General features: G+C 36.6%; 1 protein-coding gene and 1 long non-coding RNA gene across 9 annotated transcripts in view; one reads left to right on the plus strand and one right to left on the minus strand.

The window, feature by feature from the left end:
* The window catches only part of LOC127881714 (uncharacterized), a 515,289-nt gene that overhangs the window by 77,273 nt on the left and 412,352 nt on the right, over nucleotides 1–25,664 (plus strand). The gene's annotated exons all lie outside the window — the stretch shown is intronic.
* LOC127881606 (uncharacterized) overlaps nucleotides 1–25,664 on the minus strand; it is a 135,640-nt gene that overhangs the window by 23,470 nt on the left and 86,506 nt on the right. For all 8 annotated transcript variants that reach the window (XM_052429621.1, XM_052429620.1, XM_052429619.1 and 5 more), the window contains exons 7-9: nucleotides 25,374–25,496; nucleotides 17,518–18,102; nucleotides 1,766–1,936 (exon numbers count right to left, since the gene is read on the minus strand). In XM_052429621.1, coding sequence (XP_052285581.1) covers nucleotides 1,766–1,936; nucleotides 17,518–18,102; nucleotides 25,374–25,496 — 879 coding nt within the window. The remainder of the gene's footprint in view (nucleotides 1–1,765; nucleotides 1,937–17,517; nucleotides 18,103–25,373; nucleotides 25,497–25,664) is intronic.

Consider the following 25,664-nt stretch of genomic DNA (forward strand, 5'->3'; position numbering starts at 1 on the left):
CAAAACGATGCATTCTAAATAATAACAAACAAACACGTGTTGATATTTACAAAGAAAATAGTGAACTGCGCAAAACAACTATGTTTTCATTGGTTAAAACAATTCTGGTTGTCATTGGTTTGAACAATTTTGGCTGCAATCAAAGTACACATATACTAAGAATAGTGAAGCATTCCATCGAAGTCAAATATTCGATAGAAATGTGTCACAGACACTCGTGTCCCCATAACACATATTTGGAAACAGCGAAATAAAATGTATACTCCACAGTGGAAAAAGTCAAAGGGCCATAGTTCAACCAAAAGTGATCGCAGTCAAAATTACGTTCTTAACAAACGACCATCTACACATTAAGGTCATTCAACAGTTAAAGTTTGAACAAGATTCACCCAGCAGTTAAAAAGGAGTTTAGAAAGCAAACACAATTTCGGGACTATATATTATATTGCGGAAAACATACACAATGTCATAATTCTACGAAAATCTGTCGCAGCCTTAATTCCGTTCTTTACGATTACCTACACTACACTTTAATTCAGCTATGAAAGCTTGAGCAGGACCCGCCAAACAATTTTAAGAGGACATGAACAAAAATTAACCCATTTATGCCTAGTGGACTCTCCCATCCTTCTAAATTGGATCAATTTATTTCCAAAATTAGGGATGTCTAGTATATTTATTTCTATATTTAGATAATTTCTTACAGAAATTCCTTTAAGCAAACAGCGCAGACCCTGATGGGAAGCCGCATACACATCTGTTTTACTGGGCCCCGCTCAATTATATATGATATATATTCCGCGCTATATACATAGAGCGGACCACCAACCCACACATGCAAGTCTATTAATTTAACCAATTGTTGTGTCTGTATTTTCGTGCACATAAATTGCAAATGTCAGTTTTCATATAGATCGACTCTGAAAGCAATCAATTCTATCCGTAGATCTCCTCTAATAAACGCATTTAGTTGTTTGTAACCTCTACGTACCTTGCCTTTCAAGGGCAGACGGAGGAGATTTGTTATTTATTGATTTAAAAAAGCACTCGCGACGCAATTGTCTTTCATGCATAAAATGTTTTATGTTCTCTTTATCTTATTAATAATTACAGGACTCGTATTCAAATGTAAGAACCCACCGACTTAGAGTAAATGTTGTATGGATAATGGAACAAAACTGATGAATAGACAACAATGCATGCGTGATAGCCATTAACATAATGCGAATAAGAGATTAATGATGTTATCCAATTTAGGGGTAAAACGCGTTGTATAGAATATCGAACAGCTGCTTACTGCATTACATCCGACAGTGTACAGTACTTGTAGTTGTCCAGTTTAACTTGCGCTACCCTTCATGGAATTGGCACTATATTTAAACTTCAACTAAATTAAAGATTGCCATAAATACCGCACTCAAATTTACTTTCGTATTTATAATCGACAGCGTAATAATATATGCATTGAAATGATGATAACAATGCCCTAACAATGTGGTATCGCATTTCTGTAACCGCTCGCATCATTATACACGGTTATAGTTACCACGGGAAGTGCCTATATAGAGGTTTCCGTGGTGTAGTGGTTATGATGTCCACCCAGAGGTCATGCATTAGATCCCCACCGTGAAAAGTGTTCTTCGCTCCCCCAAAAGACACCGTTTACTGGTTCTTCTCAGGAAACGGACTCGAGAGTGTTTAATAAGCATTCGGCTTTCGATGCAATCGAGTTTAAAAAAGGTTTTAAATAACGGTCAGTGCCTACCTCTTCCACCTTCGGCATGGCGTCCTCTTCGATCTTCCTCAACCCCGGAGTCTGAACGGTCTCCACGGCGGCTAAGCCCAACCCGTGGGTCTGCGTCTGACCCCTCCGGCGTTCCCGCTCGTAACTCTGACCCGAGGCTGCCCTTGATCCATTTGACCTTCGACCCGAGGGCTGAAACGTTAAACGAGCGAGGACTGTGGCGAATGCTTATGACTAAACATCACACGCACAGAAAAAATGTGAAGATCGTGAAGGAAAGAATTATGATGACGACGACGACGACGATGAAGATGATGATGATGATGATGATGATGATGATGATGATGATGATGATGATGATGATGACTTGAAAAATTCGTCGAACAGAAACTTCTCAATACCCATGTGTAGTGACATAAAGTCGTTTAAACGTAATGTATTTGCAGCTTAAAGACAATTGGCAATTCATTATTCGTATAATATTATACATGTATGTCAAAGTTCAAACAGCAATATCATATTTTAATAAATATCAAAATGAAAACTTGACATTTTTAATGAACACACGAATGTTACTGGTTCTGTTTAAATTAAAAGTGCTTATGTTTTGTTGCAAGCTATCGGGCCATGGTTTTTATCCAAAGATCCGAAGTAAAATAAGCAAGCACGGTTGTTCATCACGGGCGCCGCCTCTTTTTGAGATGCGTTAATAATTGAGCCAATGCTACGTTCGAAGGGCCGAAGTTTGTATAAGACAATGATAATTCTAAAGGGTGAGTAGGCTTTGCTATTTTTTTTGCCCCAACATATTTCGTATTAGGTTAAATATCGGGCAAAGTAGTGCGATTCAGCGAAGATTCATTTATACACAAATGTACAGAAACATACAATTACAACCCATTTAAAAACGCGAGGATCTTCATACTTTGTGAAATCTGATCTGGTCTCAACCTACGACCGCACGCGGTCAGTAATGGTAACCCGTATTTGAACAACTAAGTAAATTAAATTTTGCTTCAACAAAATCAATTTGCCTATAAGATTATCTCCAAATAATTCCGACGTGTTTATTTTGCTGATACCGTATTAAAATATGTTAGATTTCTAACCCGTCGAAAATCTACTTGTGGCATTGAAAAACTGGTCTGACTAAATTGCCGCACTTTGATTACAGTTCAAACACTCTTGACTTATTCAAGTGGCCTTTACCTCTTTATTCAACATAAACATTTATAAAGGCTCAGTAAACATGGGAGAGTTGAAACACTTAACCTGGCTCAAATGCTGAAATGACTAGTTTGTTTTAAGCTTTTAAGCTCACTGATCTAATGACCTTATATGATCCTTATTCAAACCAATCGTCGCAAGTTTAATGTTTCATTTAACGTTTATATTGTTATATTAAAATAATACAGTCGGACCCTTTCACAACAATATTAAAGGATTAAATAAAAACATAAAACTTACATACACATCTCATTTACAATGTTATGCATGTAGATGATACCATATTTTAAGGAAATGCAACAAAATGTGATATCACGAAACCGAATGCGTAACTTTAAAACTTTTGATGTCGGATGTTTAGAAAAGCACAAAACTACTTACGATTACACATTCATGTGATTATGACTGTGCTTGTTAGCTTTGCATCTACGACAGTAAAATTTCTTAAAGTTTCACGCGACACAAACATCTGACGCATGGACGTAAGGACGACGTCAAATATATGCGAGATTCGCCCTGGAAAAACCGGACTTCACGCACAGGCTAATCAGGGACAACACTTTCCGCTTTTATGTAATTCTTCTAATCGAAAATCCAGTATAGACGAAAAGTGTAATTGTTGTACCTGATTAGACTGTGCGGACCGCACATACGAATCAATGACGAGGCTTTCCTCTTTGATGGTATTTTTAGTTTAAAGGAAGTCTCTTCAAAGTGAACATCCGTTTCAGTTAAAGTGAACATCCGTTTCAGTCAAAAAGTGTCGTCCCTGATTAGCCTATGCGGCCTGCACTGGTCAATCAGGGACGACCCATTTTGCACATGCATTAAGCCCCTTTATCCCAGAACGAGGCTCATATATAGTATACAGCCCTGACAATAGGTTCATAAAAAATAACCTCTTACCCTAACACCAATAACAACCGGCATCATGAAAACGGGAGCGATATCCAACAAGAAGTTACCATGTTGTTTTCCAAACATACACCGTTCTTCTCACAGAAACACTCATCAAACAAATGATCAGCCTTTATCAAAGTAATGTCACGGGCTTAGATATGTTCCAATTCGATACAATTAAAATTACGGAAAGTATTCAGTACTTTATATGTCCATTTTTATTGTCGTTTTATTGTCAGTGTCCGTGAATTATATAAATATACCGGGTACTAAAACCTTTAGGCCGAACGTGACTATGTATTCCAAAAATAAGTTCACAATCTCAATGGCAAACCACAATGCGGGATTTATCTGAATTATTCTCTAGAGTAGGTCAAGTCGCTTTTATTAAATAAATTGCATTGATTATAAATAGCTGACAATCTTCAATTCTCTGACTTAACGATTTCACCGTCTGCAATAATTTAGCTCTCATCAATTTGTGCGTTTTGCTCTAAGTCGATCCGTTGAAACCTTTAAGTGTCGAAAATAATTATTAGAAATATTCCTATACTTGTTTCCACATTCGCAAAATCTGTCTTATTGAACATAAACTAGTTTAACAAAATTTAGAATCAGTATTTTAATGAAGCACCTGAATACCCTTTCAGTACTAATATCAAATCTTTTATACCCCACAATTACTGTCAATATCTTTCTGCCACTTCGCCTACGAAACGATCAACAAAACGAACAAAAAAATCAATACATTGTTAATTTGTATCCTTTCTTTACATAAGACTCGCCCTCTCGATGCAACTATGAGCAATAATTATCCTTTTAACTTGTTAATAAAGAACCACAGTTAACAATCCGCAATTTAATTTTCGTTTAAATGTTAAAAAAGTCCAAAGAACGTCGACTGCCCAGGCGTCTGGTAAGTGTAAAAGTGAAGCGTCACTCGCCCAAAAATGCGAGTTGATGTAGACTTAAAGCTTATCAAGTTCCACTCCATGAAAATAGTCGCAACGCGCTGCACACTTAATAAACAATGAATACGTTGCGGGATACTTGCATTTGCAGGTGCACTTATTGAATGAGCGGCATAAAACGCACAGTGAAATTACGATTAAACGATTAACTGCTTTCAACAAATACAAACCATTCTTCTTAAATTAGTCTTGATGTTAAATGTGCAATTTGATTAAGTTTCAAGAAACGTCATTTTTAATGTAAGACAACTTATTTGAATGAGTGTGTTCGTCACCCTGCTATATTGTTAATACTGCCCACAGCATGGCTTCAATGTTGTCATTAATGCCGTATTTCATTGATACTGCCAATATCTGTCTGCCAATCCTTTATGTTTAATTATCAATCATACGTTAGATTTGTTAAAAACTGCTACACACCCAAATTTTAACCTGACATGATCACGTTATATGCATTAAATTATAAAACTATTACCCGAAGAGAAAGTAAATTATACTTGCGAATGATTTGCTCTATATTTTTGTACGTCCGAGAGCTATGATTCGTTGTATATAACCGGCCTCAGTTTAATGCAATGAAACAAGCGTTGTCACAGAAAGTAAAAAAGGCCCCGAAATTTTTTCTTTGCCCTTCAACATCTCCCGAGACGCACACGAAGTGGAGGGGGAGGGGGGGGGGCAGACGGACGTATCATACGATAACTGTGTGCATAAGAACTCCTGTCGGATGTATTCAAATGTACAAGTACTACAAGACATAAATGCAAAAAATGCCAACTATAATTGAATGTGAGTAAACGGAAATGTCCTTTACTTTTTAATGCTCATGCATTTACTAAATAGCCTACATGGAAATAATTTGTGAATTATTTGAAACAATGAGCCTCTTCCGACCGCTAAGAAAACAATGATTGAGCTTTGACTAAACGGGTTAAACTCACAGAAGCAACGATGGTAAACATGATGTCCGATAAGAACTGCACATCATTATTCTTAATATACAATATACGTGATGATCTTATCAAATTTACATCGATACAAAGTGTATGCCAAACACTCGAACGATAAATTATGGTAAAACATTGTTTATTGAAGATGATAAGTTTTGTTAATCCAACTTCAGTATTGTAAAAGGAATAACTTAAGTATCATGAATATGTTTTTATTATTTACCATCTAAATGCTCTAAATCTTCAATTTCGAAGTCGTAGATATCAGTATGATATAGAAAAGGTATACGCGTCGTTTTATCTTTGAACAAAACACATTATTTAACGCTTTGTACCAGATTATAAATCACCCACTTGATTAAAAAATGAAAGTGAGAAATTTACGGACGCGTCAAATCGGGTTTAATGTATTTGATCTATATACTCCTAATGTTTACTTAGTCCCGGTGCCTAAGGCTTGAAAAGGATGACGGAACCCGCGTGCTCTCATACTCTGGGCGCAATCGAAAAAGACTAAGTACGAAAATCAAGAGTTGTGCGCTATTAAACACTTCACGCCAAAGCAGGCTGAACAATTGGAAATCCCTCTCGCTAGGGGTGAATCCAATAAAATGTTTCCGAAAGCTAAGCAAACATCTACGGTATTCATGGCGTAACAAAGGACAAAATGATTGATAAAGCCGCGATCTATTCCCTTTATCTAGTCAATGAATTGGAGGAATTGGTGGTGGGATCATAGAAACCACACCGTAGCATGTTACTTCGTAGACGCGCCGTCTTTGATAGCCGGTGTGATATCATTAATTATCATTATCTATTACAAGAAAGATAACACACTCGTTGTCCCTTTCACAGTTTAAGCTTTACATCACAATAGTAAATGACACCTGCATGCTGGGTCATTAATCCTGATTGTCCGCACGAATGTCAACTATTTGAGTCGCGTTCTGAGAAAACTGGGTTTAATACATGTGCGTAAAGTGTCGTCCCAGATTAGCCTGTGCAGTCCGCACAGGCTAATCAGGGACAACACTTTCCGCTGTTATGACATTTTTCGTTTAAATGAAGTCTCTTCTTAGCAAAAATCCAATTTAGGCGGAAACTGTCGTCCCTGATTAGCCTGAGCGGACTGCACAGGCTAATCTGGGACGACACTTTACGCACATGCATTATGCCCAGTTTTCTCAGAACGCGACTCATTTATTCAACGCCAGTTCCTAATTTCTAGCTAAAGTTTTGACGTTCAAAAAATGAAATCGATTTAAACAAACTTTTTTAATCGTAAATCATGACAAAGAATATTCATACAATTAGTAAAAATAATTTATTTATTTCAAACAAAATAAAGTATTTAAATGTTCAACTGTAGCCCATTAAACTTATTGTCAAAATGGTCGTGTGGCACTTGACTGTCTGGTTTACATCTCATGAATAAATGTATAAATCCTAATAAATAAAACGCCATCGATTTCAAATGACGACAAAAATGTGATTTATGATGTCCCTTCAAAACGAACAAAACAATCGATTTCATCAGAAAAGTGGATTTCAGGTGACCAACTGGGTCAAATGTTCGGAATAAATTATTTATTGTTTATCACAATAAATAAAACACCCTCGATTTGAAATGACGACAAATATCATCGGGCCGGAGTCAGTAAAACACAAAAATGTGCTTTGTGATGTCCCTTTGAACCGAACAAAAGAATCGATGTCATCAGGATGGTTGGTTGTCTGACACTTCACTACTGGATCACTTGTCATAAATAAATGTGTAAATCGCATTAAATAAAATACCATCGAGGACTAAAGAGGACAAAAATCATCGGTCCGGTGTCAGAGACATGTACAGTTGATTTATTATGTCCCTTCAACACGAACGAAACAATCAATTGCGTCCGCGTAATGGATTTTCTCTTTTATTATTTCCTTTTCCTTAACACAAACTTAGACTTCACTAAACTGTCGTTAAAATGTCGTTTAAATGTCTTATGCACGTATTTGTAAATCTGTGAGTGGGCAGAATAGTTTATTGATTATAACGATGACCTTTTAACAGTGTTCCATTTTTAAAAGTGCATAAAGGTAAAGGCCGTGACTTAAACGGACTCGACCAAACTCACAGTTAACATTAATTCGAGTACTAAGTATGTGAAACCACGATTTTTATGTATACCAATACGTTTACGTATACTCATGTATTATGTATTGTAATAATTTTAAACTCGGCGACTGGACATTTTTCTCAAGCTCCGACGCACTGGGTACTTGCGAATAAAAGAGTTTTGGAACAGTTATAAATTAATATTGTTTATGATGTATTTGAGGAACACGCCTTCAGTAGTTTTCATTTCAACGAAAACCCGCTTTTTCCAATCCAGAAAACACACCGAAATCTATGAGCATGAGCATGAAAGGTATACAAAGCGTGATCACTATGGGGATACCAAGCCAAATATCAAATTTGTGTTACCAACCTCTACTGACTCACATACAACGTTCAATCTTACAATAAATACATTTGCAAAAGTAAACATCGTCAACAAATTGTTTCAGCCGCCATTCCTATAAAAAAAATTAGTATGTAACACGTAGGGATTCAGTTACATCAGATACTGTTAATGCCAATTGCTTTGAAATAATATTTTCCACTGGAATGCCCCATCGATAACACAGAATATGATTCATTACTCAGGTTGGGATGCGACCAAAACAGGTCTTGTATAATTACAGGAAAGCATCGACTATGCATTTCATGTAAAAACTTGATATTACTCATCAGAAAAGAATCGCTTGTAACCATGGCACTTTAATTGCAAGATTAACACAGGCCTTGAAAATTGTTGTATCGCACTAGTCATACCGTAACCGGTACATCTGTATTGCACGCAAACAAGTCAACAAAATTACGCATTGACTTGTAAGCATAAGTTACTTATTTAGTGCTGGAACCCAATTTTGAAGGTCTTTGCAAACAGTTTGGATCCAGATGAGACGCCACAGTACGTGGCGTCTCATCAGGATCCAAACTGTTTGCTGAGACGCCACAGTACGTGGCGTCTCATCAGGATCCAAACTGTTTGCTATTCTGATAGTATTCTTTGAAAAAAAATCGAAAAAAATGCTAATTTTAGAAATTCAGCAGACGACATTTTAGCAGACGACAAATTTCTCAGCATGCAAAGGTTAACGAATGTCATTTCGCATGCTAATCAATGTTGTAATTATGAGACCGATTTGCATGCAGCATGTCAAGAAACACTGTAACGTTCAATGGAGGCGAGTGCTTCGGTACATACCAATTTCACATCGATGCGGGGGTCTTGTTAATAGGAGGGACTCCGGCTGCATTTATGACATCGATAAAAACATGAATGGTTCAAGTAAGGTTCACTGTTAATCGGGAAACGTGATGAACCATAATTTACTTGTCATAACTTACTTTGCAGACATTTTTTATATAATGGCGCAGATTGAATCGATAAGAGAAACAAGATGGAGTGAATGTAAATAAAATGGTTATCGATGGATTAAAACAAACTTCTGCGATTCTAGCCAGTGGTCTCTAAATTGACTGTATGAGGTGTAGACAAGGTCGATTTTTTTTAACACCTTGGCAGCAGTCGTCCACTAACTTCAGTGTTATGTTTACTAACAATCTTAGAACTGTATTTGTAATTAATTGCGAGCGTTAATAGCCGGTCATTATCATTTTTCATCTTTTGAACGTCACGGACATTGATTTTCAAAACCTTTCATGGCAGTAACAGGTTGCATGTAAGTATATTTCTGTTTCGGTAAACACGTAGCTGAAGTGGAAACAAGTGCAAAATCACACGAGCCATATAAAAAATTTAATCAGTTTACCTGTTTGCATGATAAGTTTATTCAGTCGTAAATTTGATTTAGAACCTTTATCAATGAGATAATATTGTGCAATGTTTTTCGGCAGATCTTGCGTTTTATCTTAATACGAATGAACATCGAAGACCGTTAGAAAACCACTTCAACAGGACAAGTAAGTGTTTCTTACATTACACTTGGTGCAAATGGAAGGACTCGAGAGTGCATTTGATATATAATAAAGATTTGTTCGGCATATGTAACACAATAAACACTTCACAACCTATCTCTGGCCTTCATTCAAGCATTCAACCTATCTCAAGCATTCAATTGTTCGTTTTCGGTTCGTGATTAAAGAATTGACGTGGACATCGACTAATGTGTATTACTGTACCCGCCCCCCTTTTTATTTTATTCTTAAGGATCATTTTAATGGTGTGTAATGACCTATGCAGACATTCATATCAACCAGTATTTAAGTACCGCTACCGGGATATAGAACCAGTACTTGGTGTCTTTAGAAAAGATTAAAGAATGCTCCCTCAGTGGGGATCGAACCCGTTACCTCCATATCCCTAGGCGGACACCATATCCACTACATCGCCCTGTTTTTTCGGGAACTTACCAAAATATACAAGAGCTCCGCAGTCGGAGACAGAAGTCCCCCACCCCCTAACAAGGCCTTGACACATGCTTTTACAAACTAACCATAAGAGTCATCTACTTGCTAAATGCAATTAACTTGTGAATCGGTCAATTCGTGGACGAGTAATTGATCGGAAACGATTTTCATACTTATTGTGAAACTGACATTGACCTTTGACATATTGAACCCAATTTCAATAGGGGTTAACTAATGTCTAATGCCAATTCACATGGGAAGTATCGAGCCAATCGATGAATCAGTTGACGAGTTATTGATCGGAAACGATTTCACACTAAGTGTGACAGTGACCTTGTCCTTTGACCTAATGACCAAAATTTACATAGGGCCATCTACTGATTAAGGCCAATGCAGAAGGAATGTATCAAGCTAATCGGTCCCTCCAATCACAAGTTATTGAAGAGAAAAAACAATTTTCACTCATAGTGTGTAAGTGACTTTGACCTAGTAACCCCAATTTCAATAGCGGTCATCTACTGGCAAAGGCCAATGCACAGTATCGAGCCAACTGGTAAATCCGTTCACAATTTATTGCTCGGAAACGAACACACCGATACCACCTCCTATTCGAAGGGGGGGGGGGGGGTAACAATAGGTCGAAAGTTCCTTTTTTTAAGAAGGTATGGATTCGCGCTCCTTTCTGAAAGTGTATCATAAGAAAAATTTCAAAATTCAAATCACAGAACATACACGCTTCAAAAACGTATTTTAAAAGCCGGCTTAAGCTAAATGTATTGCCGGACCATGCTAGAACGCGGTTTCGGTGCCATGACGTCTACTGATTCAAAATAAAATGCCTTCGGTCCTACGATACCGCGCACGTGCAAACAATCAGCAGCGTGCACGTTCTCTGATCTCATGGCTGATTAAGATTTGCCATGGACGACATAATTGAATATCGAACACCAGTAAACAGAAAACAGCCAGACGAATAAAACTCCGTAACACAATCGTTCTGTCTGCGCGGATTTCACGGTCGTAAATAATCCGAATTCATTAAAGATTTATCAAGAGTTTTTAAGTAGAAGTTGAAGGATAATTTACATTGACATATCAGGCGTGAGGATTGACTTACTCCTCGGCCGAAGCCAATTAAGAAGGGCTTGAGGAAAGGGTAAGACCTACAGAAGGGGGCACAAGGGTTCCAGTCGGATGCTTAACGCAATACGAAGGACAGACAGAAGTGTGTGCCTGTGTGTGTTTCTATTCTAAAGGTCGATCATCCGTATAAAATTGATAAACCAAATTGATAAATTATCAAAATATATTTCATGGTTCCGACTCTGGCATTAAACCATTATGTAGATAAAAATCGAATCAAATTAAGAAGACCATTACTAGTAGCTCGTTCAAAGTGAAGACAAAACTAGGTGTAAGCCTCGCTCTTGAAAGACAGTATTTAATGCATGTGCGTAAAGTGTGATCCCAGATAAGCCTGTGCAGTCCGCACAGGCTTATCAGGGACCACACTTTCCGCTTTCATGGAATTTTCAGTTGAAAGAAAGTCACTTCTAAATGAAAATCCACTAGGGCGAAAAGTGTCGTTCCAAATTATGTCGTGCAATGTCGGACAGGCGACAGGCGTCTCGCCGTAAGTCACCGACTAAGGGAGAGGGTACTGACCCCTACACCTGAACATACAGCGTTAGCTGGCCCCGAACGACACCCCGTGATTGTCTGTCTGATTATGTCTTAAGATTACTTGCATTAGAAAGCAAATTAACAATAGCTCATTAACAATTTCAACATTATCAAAATTGGCTAGATTCCATGATAATTTAAATAGCGTATTGGATTTCACAGAAAAGTAAACCACGCTTTCACGATAATGTGTTTTAATTGTTTTCCTTTTATAACATTAAGACGCTTCTCTATTGTTTTTAAAGTAAGCTTCAAAGAGTGGATTTTTTGTAGCGATATAAGTCCGTAGCAAAATATCACAGTGTTATATGTTCCGTGTATGTACATATTAATACCAATAACCACTCGTTTACAATGGCATTTTAACAATTGATACAGTAGTGGTGTCATGTAAGCTAAATAATTTTTATGTAAAAATAATCAGATCAAATATTATCTTATTGATAAGTTTGTTGAATCGGCTATAGCTTGCTCAACTGCTCCGTTAAATGCCAGTGTTTAAAGGGGCCTTTTCACTTTTTGGTTAATTGTCAAAATTTAAAAATAAAGGTTTCAGATTCGCAAAGGTTCGATGAAGTTATGATATTTGTGAGGGATTAGTTATACTAAAACCTGATTTAAAACCTGAAAATTATAAAGCGTTGCAACGCGAAACGATTGAATCATTTGGAGAGTTCTGTACGAGGATTGCTTATATAAAGTAAAAAATTCATCACGTTTTGTATAAGCACGGATGGCCGAGTGGTCTAAGCGATATGCTTTTACTCCAGGGGTCAGTGGTTCGAGCCCATTTGAGGGTTACTTTTTTTCTTTCTTTAATGTTATTCTTGTTTTTTATTTGAGCTTTTTAGATCCATTGTGTACATTTATGAACTCTATTCTCATCTCAAACACGTTTCTAGTTCTTAAATGTAACATAACGCAGATCCAAAACATATATACCTGTATGCAAATGTACAAAATCAGTATTTATTTAATTTAAATAGTATATTATTTACGTATGGTATATGTACTCTGGCCAATAAGTGTATTCTTTCTACCCCAAATAACAACGATAATAAATTATGAAATATTGAAATATTGCTTTCTGAAGATACGTTACGATAAGCACGTCGATTATTTAAAAATCAATTTGTGGTGCCATAAAATCTGCTGACAATTATATTCCAATTAAGTCTACAATATGTATGCAGCGCTCCAAAAGCCAGGACCGGTTCGGCTTTATTAATGCTGACAAAAGTGATGTAGTAGATACCACGACCCATTTTTAGTGAGCAATTACCGACTGATCGAAACTCTAATTAATCGCGCAGTATTGAAGATACCACAATAAAGAAAACATGTCCATATGTAAGTTAATATCAATTAACTATTTAAAAAGATATGTATATTATCTGCACTACTTATGAAGTATGAAATGGGCTAATATAGATCGAATATAGATACAATCTTCATGTCTAATAAAAAAACAACTTTGTGGTTTGAGTTTTTACGCCGCGTGGAGTATCGTATTTCGCATTAGTATTGAACATTATTATTTGTATTGAGCACCACGTTTCCACTCAGAAACACAATTAAAAACGTATTAGTTGTTTGTGCGAAATCATTCAGAAATGTGTTATTCATTCAATTATATTTGCGCAAGTTATTTATGTATACTATTTCTTTTGGGTATGAAATTTCACCCTCGCAAGTTTATTTAATCCACCATATACAATAAATCAAACTATAAATCAAAGTCTATAACGATTGTTTGATGAAAACTCAAACATGAAAACTCTTTGCTTTCAATGTACACTCCCTCACAACAATTAATTGTATGAATGACATCAGATTAATGAAGAGAGCACCTACCACTTAGAAATGCAACCTCCGCGGAAAGATTTGACCGATACCAGCAAAGCTGGATCAAATCCCTGCCTTCATACCCGACCGCGTGATGATAGCCGAGCCACGTGGTACAATAATTTTACCATTATTATTTCTACTTTTTTTTTAATTAGGTATTTTATTTTTTATCATCAACCTAAACTTATACAATATTTTCAAAATATAAAAGAAAAACAAAACTACATGTACTTTTATGATATAATATTTATAACTAGAAATGGCGCGGCAGAGGCCGACGCGTTTGCCCACGCCGCATGTTTGACTCAGGGGCGCCCCATGGTTGGTAATGGGTCCATGCATAGTTGAGATTAACAGTATTGTCATATGAGAAGTTCAGTATCAATTAAAAGTGAATCGGTGTAGAAATGAAGAAATTATAGTAAAAGACAATTTTGGGTGGGTGTGGCCTATTATGGGCGGGGCGCCCCAGGGTTGGTAAAGGGGTCATACATAGTTGAGATTGACCGTATTGTCATAAGAGATGTTCAGTATCAATTTGAAGTAAATCGGTGTAGAAATGAAAAAAATATAGTAAAAGGCAATTTTGGGTGGGTGTGGCCTATGTGGGCGGGGCGCCCCAGGGTTGTTAATGGGGCCATGCATAGTTGAGATTAACTGTATTGTCATAAGAGAGGTCCAGTATCAATTTGAAGTGAATCGGTGCAGAAATGAAGAAATTATAGTAAAAGGCAATTTTTGGTGGGAGTGGCCTATGTGGGTGTGGCCTATTATGGGCGGGGCGCCCCAGGGTTGGTAATGGGGCCATACATAGTTGAGATTGACCGTATTGTCATAAGAGAAGTTCAGTATCAATTAGAAGTGAATCGGTGTAGAAATGAAGAAATTATAGTAAAAGACAATTTTGGGTAGGTGTGGCCTATTATGGACGGGTCGCCCCAGGGTTGGTAATGGGGCCTTACATAGTTGAGATTGACCGTATTAGCATAAGAGATGTTCAGTATCAATTTGAAGTAAATCGGTGTAGAAATAAAGAAATTATAGTAAAAGGCAATTTTGGGTGGGCGTGGCATATGTGGGCGGGGCGCCCCAGGGTTGGTAATGGGGCCATGCATAGTTGAGATTAACTGTATTGTCATAAGAGAGGTTCAGTATCAATTTGAAGTGAATCGGTGTAGAAATGAAGAAATTATAGTATACGGCAATTTTGGGTGGGCGTGGCCTATGTGGGTGTAGCCTATGTGGGCGGGGCGCCCCAGGGTTGGTAATAGGGCCATACATAGTTGAGATTGACCGTATTGTCATTAGAGAGGTTCAGTATCAATTTGAAGTGAATCGGTGTAGAAATGAAGAAATTATAGTAAAAGGCAATTTTGGGTGGGCGTGGCCTATGTGGGCGGGGTGCCCTAGGGTTGGTAATGGGGCCATGCATAGCTGAGATTGACCGTATTGTCATAAGAGGGGTTCAGTATCAGTTTGAAGTGAATCGGTGTAGAAATAAAGAAATTATAGTAAAAGGCAATTTTGGGTGGGCGTGGCCTATGTGGCGGGGCGCCCCAGGGTTGGTTATGGGGCCATGCATAGTTGAGATTGACCTTATTGTCATAAGAGAGGCTCAGTATCAATTTGAAGTAAATCGGTGCAGAAATGAAGAAGTTAAGGTAAAATAACATAAAAAAATGAGTGAAAATCTCTGACCCGGCCCCGCCCGAACCCCCATAACTTTTGACCCAGGGGTCAGATCAAAATTCCGTCACTGTCTCCGTCGCACATATGCTCATAGCTACCATGTATGTAAGTTTCAAGGTTCTATTTCGAATAGTGTAGGAGGAGCAGGTGGCCAGGACGGACGGACGGACGGACAGACGCACATCGATACAATATCCCCACTTTTTCTCCGAAAAACGTGGGGATAAAAACAATCCTTGCAAATCTAGTAGGATTTTCTTGTGATGGCAGAGATTGTAAGTGAGAGAGCAGAACGACAACTCTGCGTGGAGATTGTTAGAAAGTATGTATGACTGAGGGGGAAGCTGAAGGGACAGGAAGAGGCTCTACAGAAGACCACCGGTGTCGGCGATCGAGAAGACGACGCCGAAGAAGAAGAATGAAACGAAGCAAATCAGATTACAAGAACGGGAATATTAATGAAGTTCTTCTATTTCGAACCTTCTATGTGTAAGTGTCGTTCAACCGTGAAAATAGTAGTCGCCTTCTTCATGATACACACAACTATTACAGGCTCTCAACACTTTTATATAACAGGGTATCATACTTTTTATAACAACTTCAAATACAACCTTGAAATAGCAACCTCTAAGTTTCTTCGGGTAAATAAACATGTGCAAAATGTTTTGTGATAACATCTGAAAGGCTACGTTTACATAATAGCTCATAAAAATGCCACATTTGAACAAAGTGTATACAATTAAAAACAAATTACATTTTAAATTAAAACTTGCAACAAACATCTATCTGTTAAAAGCAATTTGTTAAGGTGCATTTTTAAATAACAACTTACTCGGGCGGTTAAATATAAAAAAAGTTAAATAACCAATAATGAAAGCAATCAAGTAACGGTCTGTTATGATGCAATGCCCAATACTCGACTTGACAAATGTAACATAACAGGAGCCTTTTTATCGCAAACAGTTGTGTCTATGCCTTAATCCATTATTCTGAGTCAATAGTTGGACAATACCATTTCGTTGTATATCTGGTTGACAACCATTTCAGCTGAAACTTTACTAAAACATAAAAGTGTAGTGCGTTTTTGCCAATATAGTTGATATCTTGAACAAACATTATTTCTGTCTAGAGTGTGCGCAAGTAATTATGTTTACACAACATGCGTAGAAATGATAAAGGTAATTTGCTCAAACCTAAGACATAACTCTATACTGTCTGGCGCATTCTTTTTTGCATCATTATGGTTACTTGAAACGTCCATGCTGTCCAAAGCATTCCGCGGGTTCAACCGTGTATATTTTCAACCAACGACCAAAGCTTACATACAATGCTTATCTTGAATGAATTTTACAATGAATTACACAAATGGTTTACTGTGAATAATTAAATCATGACGACTGCTGATTTCCAAAAATAATTACGGCAATTGATTGGTTTCCTGTTATAGACCTATTTTGAGTAGACGATACAATGTCAAACAAGACGACTTAGACACAATTCATACGTTGTTACTTAGTTAAGATAGTGTGGCCGACTACGGCAATTAACACGACCTAAGTCATAAAATACAATTATAATGTCAAGTGAAGCATAGGACAGTACAATCGCGTATAGTTAACAGTAGGCTGTTCCTATGCTGTTAACTTGTCTTAAACAAGTGGCAGAAGGAAGTATAAGTAATTGTAATAATTAACTCAACGTTTAATGCGAAAAACTAAGAAACACTAATTCGTTCTAGTAAACATGTTAACTAACTCATAGTTCCGTTGTTTTGATTGGTTAGGCTAAAAAAGTCCTACGAACATCCGCATATTCTGGATTTTTGTTACAAATAGACTTCCTTTAAATGCAAAATACCAAGAAAACGGAAAGAGTCGTCCCTGAGTAGCCCTTGCGGACGGCATGCTAATTAGGGACGACACTTTACGCACATGCATTAAACCCCGTTGTACCAGAGCAAATCCATTCACAACCCTTATTCGAATGAAGATATACAAAAAAACTAGCGGCACTTTAAACTTTAACAAAGCGAAGACTTACCGGTCTAACTTTGTCGGCTGCACTGACTCGAGCAGTCAAGTTTTCCCGCGCTGTCTTCGCCTCTTCTTCCCGCTCGTCAATGTCTTCGAAGTCCGTTAGTAGTCCATAGGAAAGCTCCCTAGAAATCGCGCGTTTACTCCCATTACTGTCGTGTCCATCCGAATGCACCGCCGAACTGACGCCGGAACTCGTAGTGGAATACGTGTATGAGCTTCCGGTACTTCCCCTAGACCGAGTTCTGCAGTAGCTATTTTGTCGCGAAGCAGGAAGCGACTGAACGAAACTGTTCTGTCTCGAACCACCGTGCGCACCAAATGTGTTATTTTTAGCCACTGCACCGCAGAAGCTGTGCTGACGTTTCAACGTGTGGTTTGCGGCATTATTAACACTAAATCCCGTACAACTATTAGATCGCTGATCCCCGTCCCAGTCCGTCCCATCCTCGCGCAAGTTCAAGGACTGTACCCTGATTAGCCTGGTCTTCTTCATGTGGTCGGTGAGTGCCTCAACGAACGCGTCGACAGTGACGTCAGCCTTGTCCTTGTCAAACCCTTTCAGGAACTCCTCATCTAGTTTCCGCAGAGTCTGTAATGGTACAAACACAGTAGATGTGAGTTAAAGAAAAGACAAAACAAAAGCAAGAAATGATCTAAGAGCTTAACCTCAATTATAACGGTACCAATAACAATATTGGTATGATCAAAGATGAAATTGATCAGAACGAATTTCTTTTGTTTATGTAACACCCGTGTCAATCAAATGTGAAAGTAAATTGATAGATGAACGACTAGAGCGTCGCGCTGTTGTTGAACGTAAAATCTTCGTCACAACTGGACGTCTGAAGAGGTTGCATTGTTTTCCAGTACACGTGTCATGGTTGTATCAAACAATCGAACCTCAATTTGGGTTTTGAAATTGCTTTCAAGAGCATCGTTGTGTAAAGAAACAAACTGTAATTTCTGCTAATCTTTTGTTTCATGACTGAAGTGTATACAAATGCTCTTGTTGCTTAAACAATACGATAACGAAGTTGCCTGCTTAAAGATAAAGTGTGTATCATTTAGTATTACTGAAGATACATCCATTTCAGGTCGTACTCGTAATCTTCGTTTCACGACGTACGAAGATATGCGAAATTTCGAACGAGGTAAATGCACTTACAATCAATTCGTCATCCAAATGTGGAAAACTGTTTAAAAAAAGGTCCCAAGGAATGTATATTCTATTCTGCCCCTTGCAAAAAGATGCGGATTTTGATGTTTTTTTCTGAATTATTTTAATTTAATATACACACAAATGTTACTAATTCGTAAAGACACACATAGTGACGTAGAGCTTGCAAAAATAAAACGGAATAATTCAAACCGATAATTAATAAAAAGGTAATGTAAACCTATGAAACAACATTATATAGCACCCATGAGTGTTCGCCTTATTAATATTTGCTTTGAACTTAATGTTCAGTTCTTTTAGCATACGTAACTAGCATCCCCTGATGAAAACTTGCACAAATCTATGGTAAGGTCACGGTGAACGAAGTGAACTCATCTAAAACGATCTGCTTTTGCCAGCATATATATGCCTGAGAAAACATAAAACAGTTTAAAATATATAAAAAAAAATGACAACGCCTCCTGAGAAAACACGTATGCTGGGTTTCAATATTGCCCAATCCATACGTGAATCTATATCAGTAAAATAACATTTAACAACTTAAAGGAGTGCGTGAATTGCATTGTCATTCAATAACAACGTTCTTCGAACAAACTAGTTCCAATATAATTATTACTATGTCTTAATTCAAATTGTAGGTCTTAGTCTTTATTCTTAGTCCCCATTCTAAGTCTTTATTCTCAGTCTTCATTCTAAAGCTCAATTTTTAATATGTATTCTGAGTCTTCATTTTAGTCTTCATTCTAAGTCTTTATTTGTAATCTTTATTCTTAATCGTAATTCTTAATTTTTATTCGTAGTCTTTTTTCTTTGTCGTAATTCTTTATATTTATTTTAAGTCTTTATTCTAAGTCGTAATTCTGAATATATATATATATATATATATATATTCAAAGTCTTTATTTTCAGTCGAAATTAGTAATATTTATTTTAAGTCTTTATTCTCAATCGTAATTCTGAATGTTTATTTTAAGTCTTTATTCTAAGTCGTAATTCTTAATGTATATTCAAAGTCTTTATTCTTAGTCGTAATTCTTAGTATTTATTTTTAGTCTTTATTCTTAGTCGTAATTCTTTTTATTTATTAATTTATTTATTATAAGTCTTGATTCTAAGTCGCTATGCTTAATATTTAGTCTAAGTCTTTATTCTTAGTAGTAATTTTAAGAAATGTTAAGTGAAGGGAAGCTGATGTCTGAAATAGGTTACTGTACTTTAAAACTTGAACAGGGAGCAATAAACTGAAAACAGAAGCTGCCACATTTATCGGTGAACTGGTCAAAGATACTTTCGAATCAATATATCTAATCTGGGAATCAGTAACAAGCGAAAACTCTCAGAATTGAGCACTTTAAAGTCAACAGTACTTGGCTTGGTTTTAACTTTGTTTCTTATTGTACGACATTTTACTCTTACAACATCAAACAATACCAATAACATAAACGAACATAATTGACATGAAAAAGAATTTCTCCGTTTGAAATGAAACTCACGCAACGAAATGCCCTTTCATAATCAAACACCGTGAAGAAAGCGGGCAATGACACAACTGTGACTCCAACCTCCGCAAAAGGCAACTTCATGAACATATTTAGTGTATTTTGTCTGTTATCACCAACCATTTTTAAAGGGACTTTTTGAGTGTTTAAAAACTAAAAATCACATGAATCTTTTTCATACATTTATCCAAAATACAGGATAAATGTAATTTGGTTGAAATAACGCGTCCTGATTATAAAGTCATCAATTGAAAAAGACGAAATGTTGATATTTTATTGTAAATTGCGAAACACGTACACCACTACCATGCTGGTTCGACATATATCTCAATGCACAATACGTTGCCTCGTCGGACTTTATTCACAGGTCGTATTTTTTATTCGGACGCAGACGACATGGCAAAAGCTTTTCTCCGTAAAATATACTATAGTTTTCAATAAAAACAAGTACGTGAAGTTTTCGCGAAACAAAACTAAATGCAAATTTATTTATTTATTTACAAAACATGGATATAATTGTGAGAACCCGTATAAATACCTTAATTAATGTTAAAATCCTATTTGGATATTCACATTTTTATCTTTCATAGTTTCCACGAATGTAGAACCCAATCACATAACAATATAGCATCTTATCAGTTCTGGACTGATGTCCAATTTATACAAACAAGTCCAGCTGTCAATAAGCCACAGAGTGATAACAAATAATTGGTACAAAGTTAATCCAAACACTTGGCAAAGTCAAGAAATAAGACAAATTGGCCAATCACTTCACACCGTGGTCTTTTTCCCACTATTCGCAAAGGATAGTAATAAGTCTTCTTAAACATTTCCCTGTTTCTATGCAAATGTCCTCCCATAGAGTAACCATCCAGTCAACTCAAACAATAAAATAAGCCATGACCATAACGAATCTTACTTATATAATAATAGAAATTAATATTTGAAAGTCTCTGTCTGTTCCCATTGTGTGGGACACATTTTACTCTATTGTTCAGGGCGCGCCAATTCAAAGGGTTTGTAGAACAAAACACGAAATCAGCCACCTTCAACTAATTTCTGAAACATGACACTATCGGTGAATATCATTTAAACATTTAAAGTGGCCTTTCATTGATATAATTCCACGATGTAAGACTATACGTGTCAATATCTGCGACAGTAGTTGGCTCTCCGGCACGTTATGCAACTTTCTGCGTCGCGCATTCTGACTTAAAAGTCTCTGAATCTCGCTCAATATAAAAGCAAATCAAAGTCTCTATAACGCTCAAAATCAACGAAAATTTCGTTTAGTATTTCGTAAAATAAAGTTAACACCTTAACAATCAGTGTTCCTTATAGCAATAGCCACAATTTCAACGCTAGATTTAGTATGATTACATTGTTTTTTTGTAGATACAAAATCCTCGTTTTTATTTATTTGTGACACAATTAATTCCAATTTACTTTCCAGCGAATATATCTATTCATACGACACACGAACACCATGTTAGTGTTCATGTGTCGTATGCAAAGATATCGTTGCGGATATTAAAATGGAAAAACAACGAGCATTTTGTATCTACAAACATCTATTTTACCAGACCACATCTGGCGTTGAAATTTCGGCAATTGCCATAAGGAACACTGATTTTTAATTGGTTAAGTTTTTTTTACGAAATATTGTACGAAATATTCGTTGATTTTGAGTCGTTATGTTACTCTAAGAGATGACCTGCACCTTAGTATCATTGGAACACTGCAAAAATCATTCCGTATTATCATTTGTTATTTAACGAGCGATTCGAATAATTGTCCGGTACAATCAATCATTGCTTATACCAGCAAAACAAAAATAATAATAAAAAGACCCCGTGCTTGTCGAGTTTTAACGGATAAACAGAATGTATGTTGGGTCAAATGCGATCGACATGGTTATTAGCTTTCATGCAATGACTCTCACTGGCAACATCGCTTTAATCCACCACTATTTACCACGGTGCCTATATAAGATGTCATTGTTATGAACGTCAATTTCACATAATCCTTGCTTTCAATGAAGTTTTTTTAGAGATTTTTGAAAACACAACGAGAAACTCTTGTTCACTGTTTGCATGAGCTTCGTTATGGTGTTTAACAATATTCTATTATTCTCTGCAGACTTCAGATGATATATGAAAGCGTCTGCACCGTCGATAATCCATTGGTCGATGGCAAAAACGAGAGGTTGCATGCTTTCATTTCCAGCTCAGCGAATTAAATACCTTTGTTCCGGATAGGTATTGGACGCGTCAAAGAGAACTCGGTCACAATGATATGTAGATTCCAGACAGCCTAAGCGTGAAAACAGTGTCAACCTCCGACTCGGTTTATTGGTAAAACAGAATTATAATGATTTCATCTCTTATTGTGTTATAAACGGTATCATTGTAATAATGGATTTCGATTTTTTTTTCTAACAGAAAATCGGTCAAATTGCTCTGAATAAATCTCCGGAAAAAAAACGGTAATATGATATGCCATGTGTTGTTTAACCCATTTATGCCTATTGGACTCTCCGATCCTCCTAAATACGACTCGTCACTATAGCTGAGCGGTAGGCATTTTTGTCGAACCTGACTCAAAGACGTGTTTATTTTGCTTATTGTGAAATTCAAACAATAACGAATACATAAAGTTGTTTTGCAAGCGTCAACTTTAGGTCAAACATAATTATTCGGTATTTGGCTCGCGGACAAACATTTAACTCTTTCGTAATCGTTTAAGGAAGAGCAACTGAAAATGAAACACGTGTAGAAGAATCCGTGACGCGTAAAGCAGAATTCAGTGGATACGCAAAAACGATAGACGATACGTTGATTCTAGGTAAACACTCCATTTCCAACAGAGTAATAACGTAAGTAGATGTCATCACAGGTGGTCAGCGTGTGACTAGGATATAAATTAGCAAAAACATCATTTTGATTAAAAAATAATAAAATTACAACGCAAAATCAACTTCTCTGAAAAAAATTTAGTATCAAAAATTTTTGATAGTGATTTTCTTCCAGAGAAGTTTGTTTTTCGTTATAATTTGATTATTTTTCATTCAAAATGATGTTTTTGCTAATTAATATCCTAGCAACACGCTAACCACCTGTGGATGTCATAGATATATGAGAGAAACGCGCTGTACGGAATAACTTCCAAAAACATGTCCAATTGCTGGCGTGATTTCCAAAACGGGCGCTTCGAAAGAGATAATAACATAACATACAGTTAAATTGTCCCACACCTGTTGCAATGTGTCCTTAAGAAGATAAATAATCCATTTCATTGTCATAAACAATTTGAACGAAGCGTAAATCAGCAATTTATTAAGCGAGAATTGGGTTCACCTGACGGTTATACGCCAGCGTTATTTTATGTTATCGATTGTTATTGAATTGGCAAAGGCTGACGCGCCTTTTCGCCAAGGGCAATGGGTCAAAACTATAGACTTCTAACCAAAAAGGGAGAAAAGGTCGTGGTTGAAAATGCGCATGTAGACACTCGGAAAATAAAGAAAAGCATTCATCGAAATAGAGCCAAACTTAAACGGTCAACAATCAGAAAATAAAGTGAATCATTATTCGAAATAGAGCTAACATTGACTGAGAATAAAAAGAAAATATAGTAAAGCATTTTTCGTAATAGAGCCAAAAATAGACGTACAACAATGTTCGAAGAAGTGACGTCTATTCAAGATGTTTTCGGACTATTGGCACGGACAAATAAGAAATAATGCAAGTAGAGTATGAATTTCTCGTTAGGACATGATTCACGCGTCTGATATATGTGTAAGGGATTCACAAGTAGCGATGTTTAAGTAAAGCTTTTGTGAGTGGCATACACTTGAGAACGGATGCTTGTTATAGCTCGATTGATTATTTTTGCACAAATATAGTACCAACAACCGATTGGTCGGTACAAACATTTGGATTGTTATTAGCCTAACTTTAACGAGTAAATCACAACGAATTAAAGATAATCGAATATTGGAACAACAGTACGTCAACAGCTCCAATAAGTTCGATCAAATAGAAAATATTGTTTGATGCAGAGAAATGCAGTTCTTGAAATGTGATCTCGAATCTTTTACGATATTCAACACCGGTTGTTTACGCCTTTAATCTGCCCTGCCATTGGTCACGCATAGTTAGGCAAATTTGGCGACAAATTGTTTTCCTTTTAAGAAATGTTTCATTAAGATAGATCAACTCGATTAACTGATCGGCAGGCATAGAGGGCGAGATAACCTATCATGATACCCCACCATGAGTCTTTATGACTTGCATAATATGTTAAATACCTACATAGTTAAATGTATACATGAACTCACATGTACACATTTATACACTAATTTTAAAACTAGTTCGAATTAAGTTTTATTCAAGGTAAACAGTTAAAATTTCATTTGTATTTTATAGTTTTGAATATTGTAAGCCCGACTAGATACAAAGGTAAGTGGAAAATATACTCTCATATGCGTTAAAACACGTTTGTTTAGGAACTATGCGAAATTAAGGCAACGACGCCATTTACCTTTGCTTGATTCAAACAAGTATATATACATTGTACGTCTATGAATTTATACGTGGGGCATTCTCCACAATTTACATTAAAGGGATCTTTCAAGTTTTGTTAATTGAACACATTTTAAAAAAATGTTTCAGATTCGCAAATTTTCGTTGTAGTTATATTTGTGAAGAAACAGTATTACTGAACATTTACCATGCTCTAAATTATCAATTATATGCATCTTTTGATGATTGAAAAACCTGAAAATAATAAAGCGTTGCAACGCGAAACGATTTAATAATTTGGCGAGTTTTTTTTGTTGTTGTTATATTTTTGACACTACGAGGATTTAAATATTAAGTATAAAATACATCAGCCATTGTATGAGCACGGGTGTACGAGTGGTCTAAAAAGTAGACTCCAGGCGTCAGTATTTCGAGCCCAGTTGAGGGTTACTTTTTTCTTTCTTTAATTTTATTCTTTTTTACTGGAGATTATTAGATCCAATGTTTACATTTATCAATATAAAGCATGTAATGAAAAACTTCAATACATGCCAAAATCTGTGAAAAGGCCACTTTAAAACCTCAATAAAATGTTCTCTTTTTAGCATCTAGAAATTGATGGGTTTTCCGAGCAAGTAAACTGAAAGCTATCTGTATTGACCTTTTCATGGCAGTGTGAATTATCGTCTATAGAGTGCTGCTGGCCCATTGTGCTGGCACTTCCTGTGGTATTTCCGGTGTGCAGTGAAGTGTCGCTTGCTGCTTTGGTTTCTCGCGTCGCAGTCTGAAACGAGACAAACGTTGGTGTAAGAGAGAAATCTGCTGGCGCCATTGAACTTAAATTTGCTAGGGAAAGAAATCCGTATTAAGTCATACGAAAACGTGGAATAATGCTGATTAATGCTTTATCCTGAAATGTACCGATTAATAGCCGGAAACCAATACAAACGAC

Source organism: Dreissena polymorpha, chromosome 5 (assembly GCF_020536995.1).
Source record: "Dreissena polymorpha isolate Duluth1 chromosome 5, UMN_Dpol_1.0, whole genome shotgun sequence".
NCBI lineage: Eukaryota > Metazoa > Mollusca > Bivalvia > Myida > Dreissenidae > Dreissena > Dreissena polymorpha.